Here is an 18,096-nt window from a genome sequence, read left to right as displayed (position 1 = left end):
TTGGCTCCGCGGAAGCCATTTTTGAGCAACAGTCCTTTTTATGAGGTGCCATATGGGACAATATTTCTATTTATTGAAATCACTTTTTCAAGTCTTTCTTTACAGCGTTCGCTTAGATCGCTCATTCACTGTGATGATCAACACATCTATCAATATTTCTATATATTCCTAGTGTCCTAGTGTCCTAGTGTCCTAGTGTCCTAGTGTCCTAGTGTCCTAGTGTCCTAGTGTCCTAGTGTCCTAGTGTCCTAGTGTCCTAGTGTCCTAGTGTCCTAGTGTCCTAGTGTCCTAGTGTCCTAGTGTCCTAGTTTCCTAGTTTCCTAGTGTACTATTTCCCTAGTGTCCTAGTGTCCTAGTGTCCTAGTGTCCTAGTGTCCTAGTGTCCTAGTGTCCTAGTGTCCTAGTGTCCTAGTGTCTATTTAAAAAAGGTAGAGAGTGTTGCATGGGTTACCGTTGGTGTCCTACTGTCCTAGTGGTATTAGGATTAAACCTTCTAAAACATGCATATATCCGTAGAAGATTAATATAAAATATCTACGCTGAATTAGGGCTTAAAACTGGTATTAATATAAACCTTTTGATATACATTAATCTTGTAGCAAAATTTGGGAGAATTACACCAAGAAAGAACCAATATTTTATATACCAACGTTTAAATGTCCCGCTCGTTGTAATACAACACCACAGGACAAGAACTTGGGCCGCCTGTGGTTTAATTTCATTTCTCTTTCTTAGTCGTTCTTTCTTTTTTCCTTTTTCTTTTTACATTTTTTTCAAAATTCTAACTCAGTCGACTAGGTCTTAGGAATGTTGTTTTTCCGAATGAAGTTTTGGGGTGTATCAAATTGACCAATCGGTGTGACGCCATTATGAGCTCTAGGCCAATTAGCGCTAATTTTCCTATCTGCATCATACCGTAAAAAGAAGGGCCTATATTTTGCTAAACTCCGTGATTCTAATTCCGCCTTTATACAGTAAACCTCGACGCTAACACTTCCTTGAACTACAGGTAAGAATCTTTAATTCCTCTCGAATTTAAAACTTCCAAAAATCTCTGTCCCCCTCCATATTCAAAGATTAAAAAAGAAAATGAAAAAGATTAACTAATGCTGAGGAAAGAGTGTAAAAAAGAACAAAATATTGGCTTTAGTTTTCGTTTTAGCTTGAACATCAGGGGCTGGTTGTACGAAGGGTGGATAGCGCTATCCGATAAACAAAACCTTATCCAGTAGGCTTCTCTTGTCCTAAGAAATTTGACCTCTGTTTCTTCATTTGCCATGCAATCTTGTCGAAGGAGCTAATGTGGCGGCGGGCTATACATTACATTGCCTTTGGTAGAACTGATTAACGGTTCTGTTTTACCAGTTACCCAGTATACTGACATACATATCTCAAGATTAGCAACATTAAATAAGAATCGACGCAACTGGTTCCTATAAAATGACTTTTTTTATCCAGTAGAAATTGATGAATAAAATAGCAAAAAAGGTACTGCTGCTGCACTCGAATTAGTAAAATTCGTTTATGAGTTTTTTTTAAATACTTAGACGTTTCTAGGAATCTTGCATTCGATTATAAATTAGGGTGTGCTTGAAAAGATTCATTCGTTAGTATACATTGCTCTAGCTTGTATTATGTTATGGAAAGCGACCAACTGAAAACCAATACAAGACATAATGAATTACAGTTAACTCTTATTCATCTTTGAATTTCTCTTAATGAAGCATTTACAGTTTTTAGTGCAATTTCGGATCTTGATGGATGAATGCGTCCATCGATAGAGGTCAAATCCAACACTTTCTGCTGAAATAGCAGCACAACGGCGTTGTTAGTTATTTACTTCTTGTGCAAGATTATTTTATAGTTTATTCTATTACCGGTGACACTCGTTTGTCTCATCCCTCTGCCTCTGCATTTATTTACTTCCATCTGTTTCCCTCTTTCTCCCTCTGTCTCCCTCTGTCTGTACATCTGCCTCTTCCTAACTTACCTTATTGCAACATACCTTTTCCAAGAACAAGAGGAATAACCTTTTTTTCGTAAATTGAATGTATTCGTTCTCCTTTGCAGACTCGTTTTTGTGACTTTCGAAATCCAAATCTGACCAAAAATGACTCTTCAAAATATTTTTAAATATTCAAAAATATTTGAAGTAACTGAAATATTATAATAATATGTATTAGGCTGAAAATGCTATTTCTATATATTATAATAATATATTTCTATATATTATTACTACTTTACTATTTCTATAAAAACATAATTATAACTTGAAAGTAACATTCCTTTTACTTTGAAAATTATCAAGATCATTCGACTTCCAGAAACTAGCGCCAACAGCTAAACGGTCGCTTTGTAAGATTTTTTTATTTCTAAAATTGTAGAGGGCCACAATAATCCAAATGTGGAAGAATACTGAAATGCCTTATATAAAATTATTAGCTTATCTATAGGTAAAATACATCTGATCCTTCTAAGAGCCATTCCCCTACTAACGTACTTTCATCTTAGTAAAATAAATAAAACTTTATTTCAATCGATGAGACCCACTACCAAACTACCAAAACTGCTTGTGGTTGGTTGCGTAAATTAATAAATGTTTGGTCTGACACGGATGTTCAAAGGTTTCCCAGGCACCCATGCCCTCTCCTCAAAGAAAAGTTGAAAACAAGCCAGCGTGGAGTTTGTAACAAAGGAAGCTGTCTCAAAAAGTTCGAGGAGTGCTTGAGGATTGAGTAATTACTAGTATTAGTTGAAAGTGAAAGAGGAAGCAATCTATAGTCGTGTCAGTCTCGAGTCAAGTTCCCTTGCATGGAATTGGTTCCACAATCAAATCTTCCAGATACAATTTATCGTTAGAACTCGCTATTTACAATTCGTTTTTTGATCAAAATGAAAGACCAAACGATGCTTGTCCGGAGAAAAAAATACTGAACTACCATCTACATTAATTACCTGTCCGTCGTGTTTTGGCATGCATTCATGGTCTCTTTTCGTAGAAAAACCATATTTAATTAAAATACTAGTCTTATAACTTCGATACTTTGAAACGGAATTCAATGTTTAAGGTCTTTGAGTAATAATGTGTGCCGTCTACAACGCGGTTAAATCAAAACTAACTAATAGCCGCTCTATGAATAACACAGCAAACGAAGTTAAGAAATCAACAAGTTTTTCTTATAGTCATTAATACGTTACTAAATTCCTCAAAATACGCCATACATGGGTGGGTAGTGGAAATATTATTGGAAGTAAATTGTTTGTAACAGACTACATTTTGGAATTTTCTTTTTACGCGAGCGAGCCTGACTACTTTGGCAAAGTCTTGCACTTTAATTTTAACAGTAGTATAAGCCAACTTCAGTTTCTCTGGTGTGCGAAGTTTTGATAATACTCTTTTACTTTTGAATTGATTGACGTTATTAATTCAAAAACGTTTTTTTTTTTTAATCTAAAATCGTGGGACTGAAAAACTTCTATAGCTTTTGTTATGACTCTTTAGTTATGACTGAGTTTCTAGGCACTTTATCCTGGAAGCTTCTCCTTTGACAATCTTGTACCCAGAGCCTTTGTTTCTTACTGCGCATTCTTAACGAAATTTCGTCGAGCATGCGCAGTAAGAAATAAAGGCTCCAGTTACGGGTACGAGATTGATCCTTCGAGAGAAGCAATACCTCGCGCATGCGTAGGACGAAAGCAAGTTTAACTTGCAAAAGAAAGAAACTTTTGTTGGAATCAAACTAATAAAGCTTTTCTTTCCTTTTCCTCTTTGCATCATCTTCTTGTTTTCCTTTTCGTTTTCGAACTTATTCTTCTTCTTTCCATTCTTCTTTTTTTCTTTTTCTTTTTTTCCATCAGTTACAGTCGAGTCGTTCATCAGACAAGAGAGCCAACAATGAGTGAACCACAGACGACAATAACGGAAGAACCAAAGTCACAGGCGCCACCTGATTATCAGCAGTCTTCTCCAGAACAATACCCCATTCAGGCTCCGCCCATGATGCAGCAAGGTCAACCAATGATGCAGCAAGGTCAACCAATGATGCAGCAAGGTCAGCCAATAATGACGCAGCCAGGTCAGCCAATGATGCAGCAAGGTCAACCAATGATGATGCAGCAAGGTCAAATGGCACCAATGCATTCCCAAACTACCAGCAATACAAACGTGGTAATGATCAACCAGCAGCCTGTTACTGCCCGTGCTGCCCCACGAGAGTGGAGTACGGGATTGTGTGGCTGCTTTGACGACTGTGGCACTTGTAAGTGTACAAACTTTCTTTCTGTACTGAGAACAGGGCACAGGGCACAGGGCACAGGGCACAGGGCACAGGGCACAGGGCACAGGGCACAGGGCACAGGGCACAGGGCACAGGGCACAGGGCACAGGGCACAGGGCACAGGGCACAGGGCACAGGGCACAGGGCACAGGGCACAGGGCACAGGGCACAGGGCACAGGGCACAGGGCACAGGGCACATGGTACAGGATGTAAGATACCAAGCACAGGGTACAGAATGGAGGATATAGGGCACAGCACAGGATATAGGGCAAAGGGTACAGGATGGAGGATATAGGGCACAGCACAGGGTACAGGATGGAGGATATAGGGCACATGGTAAAGGATGGAGGATACAGACAACAGGGTACAGGATGGAGGATATAGGACACAGGATGGAGGATATAGGGCACAGGGTACAGGATGGAGGATATAGGGTACAGGGTGCAGGATGGAGGATATAGGGCACAGTGTACAGGATGGCGAATATAGCGCACATGGCACATGGTACAGGATACAGGGGCAATGGGCACAGGGTCACAGTGGGTACAAGAGACAGGGTAACAGTCGGCACAAGGGACAGGATCACAGTGGGTACAAGGGGCAGGGTCACAGTGGGTACAAGGGACAGGGACACAGTGGGTACAAGGGAAAGGGACACAGTTGTGTACAAAGGACAGGGTCACAGTGGGTACAAGGAACAGGGTCTCATTTGGGTACAAGGGACAGGGGACGGGTGTACAGGTCATAATGTATAGGACACTGGGTACAGGGCAAAGAGGACATTGTACAAGTAGGGTTCAGGAGAGGGCGTTGCAAGGCTCATGGTTAGCTATAGCTCTGACAGTTGACCTGTTTTGAACCCAATTATTTATCCCGAGGTTTTTCTTCGTTTAAGGTTGGTATTCGGTTTTCTGTCACAAAAATGTGTTGTGTGAGATTTCTCAACGTCTAGGAGAGGGCAGATGCTTCGTCTGTTGTTGCCCCTTTCCCCTTCTTAGCCTCAGGATAAAATTCAGAGCTCAACAAAACATCAAGGTATGAATGTTAAAGTGATCTGTGTAAAACTCTTACTATTGTGGATTCTCAAAATACTTGTTCAGCGTTATCTAACCACTACACGAGGTTTATTAATTCGTATATAATTTTTATATACATTCATTCGTTAGGGATCACTGTGCAATGACCACCTGACAGTTCAATACTGCTACTTGTGTGCCTTGTGTCAGCTGGCGAGGGAGATTGACCACGTTCAACGCATACAAAGAGTCAATTGAGGTTGTACGTCACATAGTAACTAAACGATGTTCGCTAATTTTCAGCAATTTTGTTTACAGTCTAGCTTGATAGTAGAGCAGTAATACGTAATGATTTTTGTCGTTTCTCTGTCAGTTTTATAATCAGCATTTTATTCTATCTTATTTTGAAACTGTTAAAAGAAACTAGGAAGGTAGAGGTAGAGGTAAAAGGTAGAGTGTTTGCATGGGTTACCTTTAGTGTCCTAGTGTTCTAGTGTCCTAATGTATTGTATATTTGAAAAAGGTAGAGAGTGTTGCATGGGTTGCCTTTGGTGTCCTAGTGTCCTAGTGTCCTTTAGTCCTAATGTATATTTGAAAAAGGTAGAGAGTGTTGCATGGGTTGCCTTTGGTGTCCTAGTGTCAGTAGATATGAAGTACCAATTCTACGCCACATGAGTGAGGTTCCATTGAGGTTCCATTGAAGTACCCCCTCCCCTTCAGGATCTTTTCAGAGGTGACGTCATGTCTTACTTCCCCGTGTTTTTAGTTGGCTGGATTGCACCACATACTATATTTTACGTCAAAGTTTAATCCTAATAAAAGTTTCTAATTATTTATAAAAACTACTTTTTCTATCTCAAAACCTTAAAGGCTTAGTTTAAGCTTTTGTTTCACCCTAATTGAGTTCTACGGGTATTGTCCTTTGTCTTACTACCGCGCGTTTTAAGTCATTTCTGTTTTTAGTTGGCTGGATTGTATTATAGTTCTCGCGGCATCTGCTTGGATATTGTCCTTTTTATTGTTGAACAAAACGACAACATCTTTTCCAAACAATCGATAACAAAATCCCTATTTTGAATACTAATGGTCAAAGTATTTTTCCCTAGAATGATCATGTATAAAATAGAGGAACTCTGAATCCTAATCTTTGTTGTTACCATATTTCTTTCAGGGGCTGCTATAGCGCAGGCGGTAAATCGCGAAAATTCAGCTAAAGATAATAAATTCAAATCCTAATGTTGGGTAATTATCCAAGCTCAAGACTTAGGTCAATATTGCATAGTTTAGAATAAGATAAATTAGATTAAGGCTAGCGCATACCGTCCTACGCTTCAAGCAGTCCCTTTTGCGAAATAACATAACTTTAATGTTTTTAGTTTTATATCTCCGTACTTGGATAAAGAAAACGCAAAGATTGTTTTATGAACTTTTTATTATCATAACTAAACAAATCTTATGTACAATGATATTCAATATCAACACCTGCGGCTTCGAACAAAAGAATCTAATTGAATCATTTGTCTTGCACTTCAGGATTTTGAGTCATAACAAGAGGTTTTAGCGTATTTGATTTTAAAGAAAGTGTATGCATTAAATTACAGTCTTCGCAACGATAAAACATTTGTTTTGTATTTTTGGCACTAATAACAAAAGGATGTGCGCAAACGTCACACACGACTAATTCGTTTTGAGAACTGTGATACGCTTCGTGCCAACAGCAATTCGGGCATTGTGCCACTGATATCTTGAAAAACGATTTGGATTCTTGACAAGCGTGACACTCTCTTTCTTCTTCATCTTCTTCGTCCTCACTCTCCGATTCTGAGTCCACGCTGTCATGTCCCTCTTGGGATTCTTCAGCATCATTGTCACTTTCAGTTTCACTATTGCTAACATCCGTATCATAGTTATCTTCTGGTTGCCTGGCAATCAGATCTATCAATACTATTTTGTTGCGAATAAGATTCTTGTCCAAATCAAGCCCTGCTAATCCACTGGTAAAAGTCTTGAGCCCTCTTGGGACGTTCACTTCTGGGTTGTAAGGTAGCAAAGCATACTCGATTAATTCTTTCATGTTGGCTAGTGGAATTCTACGTTGATGATGAGTCATTTCTCCATGGGAATTTCAATACAAAATATCTTTGGATGCTACCATGCTATGAAGTAAATCGTGTGCCTTTTGTCGCGGTATGCTTTTAGGGAGCTGTCGTGCCATTCGATTGATTTCATTCTCATCCGATTTCGAAAATTGCTCCTCGTCGCTAGAGGAATCTTCGCTCAGCTCGGATTCTGTAGATTCTTCTTCTGAAACTCTTCTTCTCTTCATGATGACCTCTACTAGTAAAATGAAGTTCTTGGGATTTGGCTGGGTTTTTTATAGCAGTAAAAGACTCAGAGCGCTCATTAGAGGAGGCAAGACCTCCCCCACCAAGCCCTCGCCTTTTTGAATCAGAATTTTTTTCTTGTCTTTAAATGGTATTGATCCATGAGCTAACTCTCTTATATCATCCTTGTGCGGTCTCACTCTTTCCTTTCGCCCTTCTGAAATGGGAATTGTTCCTTGTAATAAATTATGACATACTTCACAAATTACATGAACTTGTTCGGGAGTGGCCTGTTGCAAGCAAAACTTTCCTTTGATGTTCTGGGCATTTAGTCAAAAGATGTAAATAGCCAAAGTCATCACGAAGTAAGACAGACATGTTTTCTCTCGGGATGGTTTGTTCAAATGAAGTGATAATGGAAAGAACAATCGTATTTATTATACAACTGGCTGCTTAGTACTAGACTCTACTACTAGATTCTACTACTAGATTCTACACTAGATTCTACACTAGATTCTACACTAGATTCTACTACTAGATTCTACTACTAGATTCTACTACTATAGATTCTCCTACTAGATTCTCCTACTAGATTCTACTACTAGATTCTACTACTAGATTCTACACTAGATTCTACACTAGATTCTACACTAGATTCTACTACTAGATTCTACTACTAGATTCTACTACTAGATTCTACACTAGATTCTACTACTAGATTTTCCTACTAGATTCTACACTAGATTCTACCCTAGATTCTACTACTAGATTCTACTACTAGATTCTACTACTAGATTCTACTACTAGATTCTACTACTAGATTCTACTACTAGATCCTACGCTAGATTCTACACTAGATTCTTATATCTACACTAGAATCTTATGCAGATTCTACTACTAGATTCTACTACTAGATTCTACTACTAGATTCTACACTAGATTCTACTACTAGATTCTACTACTAGATTCTACACTAGATTCTACTACTCGATATTCTACTACTAGATTCTACACTAGATTCTACTACTAGATTCTACTACTAGATTCTACTACTAGATTCTACACTAGATTCTACTACTAGATTCTACACTAGATTCTACTACTAGATTCTACTACTAGATTCTTATATCTACACTAGAATCTTATGCAGACTAGAATCCCTGAATTCGTATAAATAGCGCTCCCTATAGGAATTGCCCTCATTCTTCGAAAGACGCACGATGACACGGTCCTGTCCTATTTGCGAAAAGCAGCAAAAGAATTTATACACTCATTTAAGTCGAACTCATAAGTTGGACAATTTGCAACGAAAGTATTGGATCGGTCAAGAACAAATGCGAAAAACCAGTCATCGATTCACTCCGTACCGTACTCCGTACCCATTGCCTCAAAATTGAAGACCACACGAAATGTGACAGGTTTCAGTTACTCCATCCGTTCACAGTGCTCTGGTAGCTGGAATGACTGGATCTGGAAAAACGGTTTGGGTTCAGAATTTGCTTGAACATGCAACAAAAGTCATAAATCCATCACCACAGCGTATTGTATGGAGTTACGCACAATGGCAACCTGCTTACGAACACATGTTAGCAACCATTCCCGGGATCGAGTTCGTAAAAGGCATACCCCACGATATTGACGAGGATGGTTATTTCGACTCCAAAATCAATAATGTGATTGTGATTGACGATCAAATGACAGAGACGTCCAACGACAAGAGAATCATGAATCTATTCACCAAAGGATCTCATCATCGCAACCTCAGTGTTATTTTCCTGATGCAGAATCTATACTTTCAAGGAAAAATCATGCGCACCCTGAGTTTGAATGCGGCTTACCTTGTTCTTTTTAAAAACCCAAGAGATAAACTACAAATGATGACATTGGGAAAACAAATGTACCCAGGAAAAACAGAACAGTTTGTGCAAAAGTACGAAGCCGCTGTTCAAAGACCTTATGGATATATTTTCGTGGATCTCAAACCAAACACACCAGAAGAATGCAGGCTTCGGACGAATGTTCTTCCCAATGATTTGCCTGCTTTGCAGACGAAGCTGTCAAAAACAGTATTATCACAACTTGGTGGTGGACAGTCAGATGTCACGCAATCTATTGCTAACTATTTCGAACGTCAAAGCTATTTACAATTGCCTATATTAAAAACGATGCAGAACTTAGAGGAGCAAATGACTAGCATTCTCAGGGATTCCAATACCCCTGCGGAACTAAAAATCAAAACATATTCGCAGCTATACGATCGATATCTTAATCTACAACAGCAAATTCAAAGTGGTTCGCCCCACAGCTCAATGCTAGAAATGGTGCAATCACCACAGGTACCACCATTGACAAGTCCCAGTCTCCCCACTAGTCTAACATCCCCAGAAAATGTTACTTCAACAAGTCTCACTGATAGCGGCTACACTACACCCAAAACTAAAACGCCTTCATTCCTAGAGCGGCTAACCTCAAAAATTAGAACTCCTGCTCTGGAACTCAGTAGAGCGAGAGCTTCAGCTTCAGCGGAGGTTCCTTCCACTCCATTAAGAACCACAACTAGTCTTGATCAACCCTCTTCAATTGCCTCGTTTAGCACTCCCAAAACACAATCCCTGCCACCTCCACCTGATTTCCTACCAACTCCTCCGTCAAGTAAAGAAAAATCTGTGAAGTGGATTAGCTATCAAGATTCAGATAAATATCTTGGTAAAATCTTAAAACCGCCGCGACGATCAGAACGATTGAGAGCGATAGCCAAGTCGATACCCGACTGGCAAAATGTTTAGTTCGGAGTTTAGCTGTAGTGACTGAACTATGAAAATTAATCAAAATACTGTGTTTGTTGAGTCTTCTATTGTTTACAAACGTGGTCTTGATATCTAGTAGGTTTTTATGACTCGCAAATTTTGTAGAACACAGTCCTCTATTGTTTCAAGTGACGGGTGATTCTATTGAACAAATATATACTGACAATCAAAACATGGTTAAATAATGAAAAGAGCTGTAACTAAACTTTTTTTGTATTCACATGCATTGAGCATTTCATGAATAAATTAAAAATTTTTTTTTTTTGAAAAACGTGTTTGCTCTTTTTCCTTGGGCAAGTCATTTAATTGTTTGTTTTTCGATGAGTCAACTTCGTAGAACTCATTAGGGTGAAACAAAAGCATAAAGTAAAAAGAGTGTAATCCTTTAAGACTTTGTGACAGAAAAACTATATTTTATGAATAATTAGATCAGAACAATTTATTAGGATCAAACTTTGATGTAAAATATAGGATGTGGTACCCTGGTCCCAGAGCTTTCTCGTTTTTTTTTTCCTCTGTAAAAAGCGGCAACAACGAGCTGCGAAGCAGCGAGCCGCGAGAAACCTCTGGTCACGACCGTTGAGAATCTCACTTTCATGCCATCAACTTATGATCGTCGAATTCTGATTGGATGGCTATTTTAATCAGTGTACGAGAAATATGATTGGCTGGATTAGATATCTATGGGGGTAGGGGCTGAATGATTTTGTCACGTCAATATTTTTGTTTGGGGAGAGGGGTCAGACTTTTCGTGCCATCGGACTATATCGTCATTATAGCGTCTTGTCAGCCTGAAGTTTGATCTTTAAAATAAATCTTACAATCTTATCTAAAGTCTATAGTTTATAAATATTGCTGGTTTATAGTTTCAATGACGGTTTTGATATCCAGAGAACTATTCGAGAGTATCTTGAAGTCAATTCTCGAAAGTCGTTTTCCCGAAATAGAACAGCTATCGGCTGAGCAAAGCAACGCTTTGTTTGGTCTGTTAAACCGAGAAGATGTCTTCGCCGTTTTGCCAACCGGCCATGGCAAGTCAATCATATTCCAACTACTGTTCGACTTCTGTAAGGAACTTTATCTCAGAGGGTTTCCTTACCCAAGGAACGCCATCGTCTTGGTGATTTGTCCGCTAAATTCGCTGGTGGAGTCTCATATCCGAGAGTTGAATTCCCGAGGCATGACAGCAAGCAGTTTAACAGGAGATATTGATGAATCGAAAATACTGCGTGGTCAATATTCTTATCTCTTCGCAAGCCCCGAGTCTGTCCTCCAAAATGAAAAATGGAGGAAAATGCTTGAAAGTGAGGTCTATCAAAGAAATGTGTTCGCTGTTGTCACCGATGAAGCGCACGTGGTGCCAAAATGGTAAGCTCAACTGATATGACCCATCTTCGTGATGATAAACTTTGACAATCGATTACATGTAACTGTGACATTAGTACTTAGGGACCTAAAATTACGGCTTTCGTATATTTAATCTTGAGAACACAGGGGAGGATAGTTCTGATCATAGAGTAACAGTCACAAAGAAGAAGCAATGATTCGATAAAAGGTTTCTTGGCGTAAACCTTGTAAAAGATAGAGCTAAAATATTCCTACATGACGTTGTAACCACAGTTCCGAAACATTTGTGAATTACAAAAATTGAAAAAAGCTTTAGATCCCAACAAGAAATCAGCTCAAACTGAAGTGTTTTTAGATCGGTCACTTGTTGCACAAATTGTAAATGTCTGCATTTATGCTCAATCATTGGTTATATTTTTTCCAGGGGATTCAGCAGCCAAAAACAGAAATCGAGTAAAAAGGAGTATGTTGCTGCTTTCCGTGAGTGTTTCTCAAGACTTGGGGAACTTAGATCTCTGCTCAGCCAGAAGCCACTGGTCCCCGTCCTTGCGCTGACAGCCACAGCAAACACAAAGACAAGGAAGGACATAAAAGAATCCCTCTGTATTCGAAAAAATTGCATTGAAATTTTTCTTAGTCCAAATAGAGAGAATATCTACCTCAACATTGCTAAGGTGAATTCAAACATTGGAAATTCTTTCGAATTGCTTCTAAAGGAGATTCATGAGAAAAATGTAACACTGGACAAAACTATTGTTTACTGCAAATCGATAAAGGACTGTGGCCGCTTGTTCATGCATTTTAAACAGGAACTTGGAAAGGATGCTTACGCTCATGATTGTGAAGCTTTGCCACAACATTTGATTATTTCCATGTTTCACCATTCTACACTGGCAAAGAACCAGATAAGAACATTAGAGTCCTTCCATGATGAGAATGGCACATGTAGACTGGTGTTTGCTACTAATGCCCTTGGGATGGGAGTCAACTTTCCCAACATAAGGAGAATAATTCATTATGGCCCACCAAGGGAAATGGAGGAACTCGTTCAGCAGATTGGTCGTGGAGGTAGAGATGGTAAGCCTGCTGTTGCTTTAATTATGTACACTGGGCATCATCTGAAAAACTGTGATCAGTCAGTTAAAGACATGTGCAAATCCACATCAGGATGTTTGAGGAAACTTTTACTGGCTGATTTTGGGGTTGAAGAGTTCCCCAACTACCAAAGCCATGAATGCTGTATCAACTGTCACAAAACATGTTTATGTTTAGAGGAATTGTGTAGTATCCCTTTGCCTGAAGTGTCACTTCCAGATTGTAAATCCAAAGCACCACAGAAGACCAGGAACATTACAGCACAACAAGAAGAGCTGTTGCGAGAACTCCTAAAAGACAATGTCTTGGAACTTTCTTTGGGTCTCATTGACTTCTTAGGCATAGATGGCACTGCTTTATTCACCGATATATTGGTGAAGAAAGTTCTAAAACATGCAAAATTTATTTTCAATAAAGCCTACATACTTGAAAATCTTCCTGTGTTCAAGAACCAACATGCCATGGACATATTATGTATGGTGAATGATGTGTTTGAAGACATCAATGAACAGGAAATTGATATTAGCCAGTGTTCTTCATCAGAGGTTGACTTTACCTGTTCTGATGTGGAACTTTACATCTGTGAAGAGTTACTTGAAGAATACAGTGAAAGTGAGGCTGATTGTACAGATGATGAAGAACTGTCTAGCAACTGGTGAGCGATAATAAACACATGTAAGCATTTAAAAGTATCTATGTACTGAGACTGGTACCTGTTCCACCAAAAAATGGAATAAATGATGTGCAATGAGCCCTGATCACATAATATTGTTTTTGACACAACAGCATGTTTGACTGTTTATTGGATTTTTCACATTTGTTTTTATATTTTGAACATGTACTAGTAACTACCGGTAATAATATTGATGTATAGTTCCTCCACCTTTAGAGACCTTTGACATTCGATCTAAAGGTGGAGGGACCATACATCAATATTATTAACTATTGGTTATGCATTCCTTTCTTTTCATGTTGGTATATCTTTTCTGATATTTCCCCCACAAATATCAAAAAGCTGCTTGCTTAAAATAATGGCTAGACATCAGACAATACTCAGCAGTGGAATTTGTCTGGTCAGATCTTTGCCTTGCGAATTATCTTGAGCAGTAAAGAAACAAGGCGACATACTAGCCATTATTTTATGCCCTAAGTGAAAAAAAGAATTTTGCAAATGTTTACCAAGAAAATTAAAGGTACTTTGCAGTATTTTGAACTTAACACAAATGTCATTTGACATATTTAACTAAAACCTAGCTTTATAAAGTTTTCTTTGACACTTTGCTGCACAAAGTAAAAGTTAAAGTTCACATATCAAATTTATTCAACCAAAAATTTATCAATTGAAAGTAAACTGCTATCTTGTATGTCTGGATTCTCTTTAGTCCTTTTTCTTTGGGAAGGGGGGGTGGGGGGTTGAGATTGCATAAATATTGAGTCATGAAAAATATGCAAAAAAGTGAAACCAGACTCCCCTGAAAATTTTCGAATAATTCCTCAAAAAAATAACAAGCAAGACTGCTATTTTCATTTTTCCTGCATTAAAGCTGGAGTTTAGAATCCTTGTTTGGCCCATTTTTTCTTGTGCTGATTAAACCATGAATTCAGCTTGTCATATTCCAAAGTTGAGAGTATACTTCTTTTAAAGTGCGGAAAGGCTGCATGTTGTCTTCCTTCTTCAGCTTTATCAACAAAGACCTCTGCTCTTGTGTGCAACTCATTCACAATTGTTTGAAAGTCTGATTGAGAGCGTGTCACAGTGTGCTTCCCAGATGGTCTTCTAACAGTTAGCTCTGCATCTATAGAAGACAGCAAATCCTCAACAGGCTTAACTGCTCTGCTGCAGCGTAAGGCAGGAGTTTGGTTGAGGTTGGCACCAAGATTACTCAGCATTTCTTTCTGGAAATGTACAATATGTTCCATCCTCAGATCCATAGAAATATTGTTACCAGCTCCACCTTTGTTGTTCACAGTCCTATTCCATATAAGACTGTGTGCCTTTTCTGAAGATAGCAGAGATTTAGTATTTGCAATCAGTTGTAATGCTGCCAAAGCATACTTTGTGTGGCCATGACCTTTATACAACAGCAACATGTACTTCCAACATCTCACTATTCTTGCACCATCTCCTTCTTTTACTGCATCATTGAAATTAAAAATTAGCATTCCAAGACTTAAACGCACACAAGCATAGTTGTATACATAATCTTCTTTGACTTCTACTTGCTTAGGAGATTCAGCTATTGTCTCAGCAATGTCCACTCCATGTTTGAGTTTCAAATGACTATCTCTTGCTTTCTTATAAACATATGTCTTCCCGCACTTACTGCATGGGAACACTGTTCTTTGTTTTGGCTGGTTTAAAGTGTTTACATGATCAACAATTTTGCTGTATTCTTCTGATTGTTTCTTCATCACATATTTCTCAAGTATGGTTTTTACATGATTGTAGAACCAAAGTTGTTTGTCTTTCGTAGATGCTGTTCTTACAGAATGTGGAACAGCTTCGTCATGTATTGACTTCATGCCAAAGTGAGACATTGTTGCTGCAACTATGTAAGCATTTGTTTCATTGTGAACAAAGTCTTTACAGTAATTAAAGTTATCTTCCACATTATTTGTCTTTGCATTAACATTGTTGGTCACATTCATGTTAGAGCACATTGTTCCTTGATCACTTGCTGATGATTGCTTGTAAAGGATGTCATACAAAATCTGAAAATATAATAACAATTATTGTAATTCTAATTACTGTGATACTAAAACAGACTATTGTTTAAGCCCTAAAGAAAAATAAGATTGGATTTACAAAATGGAGACGGGGGGAATGTTAACAATACCATTACCACTCCTTTAACTTTCACACGCCCATCAAAACAACAGTAGCAAAGGGGAAATAGGGCAATACGCTGCCTCCACCAATCAGAGAATATAAAGGTACCGACCAATTTATTTGATTGACGCAAGTGTATTGCCTAATTTTCTGCTGTTCAATGAGCAAAAAGTTATATAGTTTGAACAATTTTTCTAGAAAGTCAAAGTTTATACTTGCCATGTGCTAATGACTGTGATGTCAAGTCTTAGCGTGAATATTTTTAGTTAAATTATGCATTTAATTTTACTTAGTATTTTAGAAGTAATGGATAAAAAACATACCTGGTATATTAAACGAATCCCATGCCAATCTTCGTGTTTAGTTTCAACACCTTCAAGTCTGTCGTAATTTGTGTCTCCATCCCCTCTAGCATCCTTAGCATTTCTTCCTCTCTCTTCTGTAAGTTGATCTCCTCCAAAGAATATACTTTCAATGGCTTCAGTCACTTGTTCTCCACTTTCTGTTGTTGTTACCATGGTAGGTACATATTTCGATTGTATATGTTCCAAGATTTCAATCATCTCATCATTCAGATTTTCATTCTTGAATAAGATTCCAAGAGGAACCTGAAATGCATCAATTATTGTTAAGTATGTATTAATCATGTCATATAACACAGGAATTTCAATCTTGGAAAATACTTGGTATCTTGAAATTACCTAATTAAACCAATAATTTACCAATCTGAATTGTCAAGATATTGGGAGTGCTCTATTTTATTACCAACAATGTGATTTTGTTGATAAAATCAAGCAACAAGATCCTAACCATTGTTATTCTGTTCTATCAATTAAAACCCCAACTAAATGTATTGGAATTTAGTGATTTTTCCTGTGTCATGTGTATGGAAATGTATATGCTTTGGTTGGTTTGGTTTGCAGCCTCTGTATCCCCACTGTAAATGTATTTTTCATATGAAATAATTTGTACTTTATAGCTATTTACTAACCTGGACTGACTTCTTCTTCATCTCCTGTGAAAACTGATGTGGAATGTGTTTGATGATAGTTCCACTGAAGCACTTGAAGTCAGGGACTTTATCAACTAGTACTCTTGCAGCCAATGGGATGAAATCTTGTAGTAGTTTATTGTTGTCTTCAGGTGAGGGAAGGAACTCTGAATTTTCAACCTCTAAAATAGGTTTAATCTGTGTGGCATTGTCAGGGCACTTGGAAGACACCCGATCTTGAATGGCATTCATGGCAAACCAATGTATGCTTCTGTTCTGTTTATCACTAGACATATGTTTCACCTTAACATACATATCTAAATTGTCACCTATAATTTGGTATTTTGGAGGCTCATTGGAATTCTGATGAGATTTGAGAATGCCGACATCTATTTTGTCCAATTTGTTTAATTCATCCACAGTTTCATGATCAAAGACAAAGTCATTGAATGTCTTTAGATCACCTTCAGAAAATCCACTTGTTATCAGATGGTCAGAGACAGGGCAATTCCCAGCATTAGATAGTGCTTTAATGCTCTCACTTTGGCTGTATTGCTTGTAATCATCAAGGAAGTCTTCCATATTTGCTAGATCACTGTTTGTTGATTGGCTGTTCTCATTACAACATCCTATCGATGAATCAGCTGTAGGGAATGATAGATCCAGACTACTAATATTTATTGTCTGAAACCCCTCTGGAATTTGCTCTTGCTTTTGAACTTCTTGTGTAGTTAAATACTCATCGACATGGTCAAGCATCTCATTTATCAGGTGATGGTCCTCTAGCTCACGTTTCCAGGTCTTTACCTCAGAATCAAAATTCTTTCCCATTTCATCTAGTTTCTTTAAGGTGCTGTTATGGCTTACAGATATCCCCCAACGGTTTGCACGAACAAAACCCTAAGATTAAAAAAATGAATTTAACCTAAGTAATCCTATGAGCAACGTGAAGTTAAGGTATATATCCTTTATCATTCCCTCCCCACTCCACATTCCCAACGTTTTGGATTGCATCCTTTTTCTTGAACTCCGTTAATTAATAGCACTCTGTTACATAGTATCTGTTACATTACAAGCACAACTGGAATATAGACATTACACATGTAAAGGAAAAATATATTTGACTGTGTGCCAAACTTTAAATGTACCTGTTTTTTAGCTCCACCATGCCATAAGACACCCAATGAAAACCTGAAAGCAAGAGCAGACATCTGGGGACATCTCTGCTTCAAAAGAATAGAAGCTGCAAAGACGATAGGTGCTGCACTGCCACTCATCTCATCGCCATTTCCATCTCCTTTTGTTTTCCTCTTTTTTCTAAGGCTTAAACTGGAACTGCACATGCATCCATACAATGTAGGTGCTCTTGTTGCTAATTCTTCTTCGCATTTTCTTTCAGAAAATGCGA

At 38.2% G+C, this 18,096-nt stretch overlaps 3 protein-coding genes across 3 annotated transcripts; 2 read left to right on the top strand and 1 right to left on the bottom strand.

Moving 5' to 3' along the window:
- The first annotated feature begins 919 nt into the window (after positions 1 to 919).
- Positions 920 to 6,136, top strand: LOC116290812 (placenta-specific gene 8 protein). The gene is made up of 4 exons (XM_031697922.1): positions 920 to 1,009; positions 3,859 to 4,259; positions 5,174 to 5,313; positions 5,445 to 6,136. Exons 2-4 carry the CDS (start codon positions 3,896 to 3,898, stop codon positions 5,550 to 5,552), a joined length of 612 nt encoding a protein of 203 aa, XP_031553782.1. The 5' UTR covers positions 920 to 1,009; positions 3,859 to 3,895; the 3' UTR covers positions 5,553 to 6,136.
- A 5,160-nt stretch (positions 6,137 to 11,296) lies between these two features.
- LOC116294444 (uncharacterized) lies at positions 11,297 to 14,231 on the top strand. Its single transcript, XM_031702038.2, has 2 exons — positions 11,297 to 11,793; positions 12,197 to 14,231. Exons 1-2 carry the CDS (start codon positions 11,297 to 11,299, stop codon positions 13,524 to 13,526), a joined length of 1,827 nt encoding a protein of 608 aa, XP_031557898.2. The 3' UTR covers positions 13,527 to 14,231.
- On the bottom strand, positions 14,219 to 17,964 carry LOC148906982 (uncharacterized). The gene is made up of 4 exons (XM_089036680.1): positions 17,837 to 17,964; positions 16,689 to 17,588; positions 16,021 to 16,305; positions 14,219 to 15,579 (listed from the first exon to the last, which is right to left on the bottom strand). The coding sequence occupies exons 1-4, from the start codon at positions 17,897 to 17,899 to the stop codon at positions 14,419 to 14,421; spliced, it is 2,409 nt and encodes an 802-aa protein (XP_088892806.1). The 5' UTR covers positions 17,900 to 17,964; the 3' UTR covers positions 14,219 to 14,418.
- Between the last annotated feature and the right edge of the window lie 132 nt (positions 17,965 to 18,096).

Source organism: Actinia tenebrosa, unplaced genomic scaffold (assembly GCF_029948245.1).
Source record: "Actinia tenebrosa isolate PJP-AT-01 unplaced genomic scaffold, QUT_ActTen_1.0 PGA_scaffold4__44_contigs__length_22323623, whole genome shotgun sequence".
Classification (NCBI taxonomy): Eukaryota; Metazoa; Cnidaria; class Anthozoa; order Actiniaria; family Actiniidae; genus Actinia; species Actinia tenebrosa.
The sequence above is the reverse complement of the archived record's forward strand: the minus strand, read 5'-3'. Positions and strand labels throughout refer to the sequence as shown.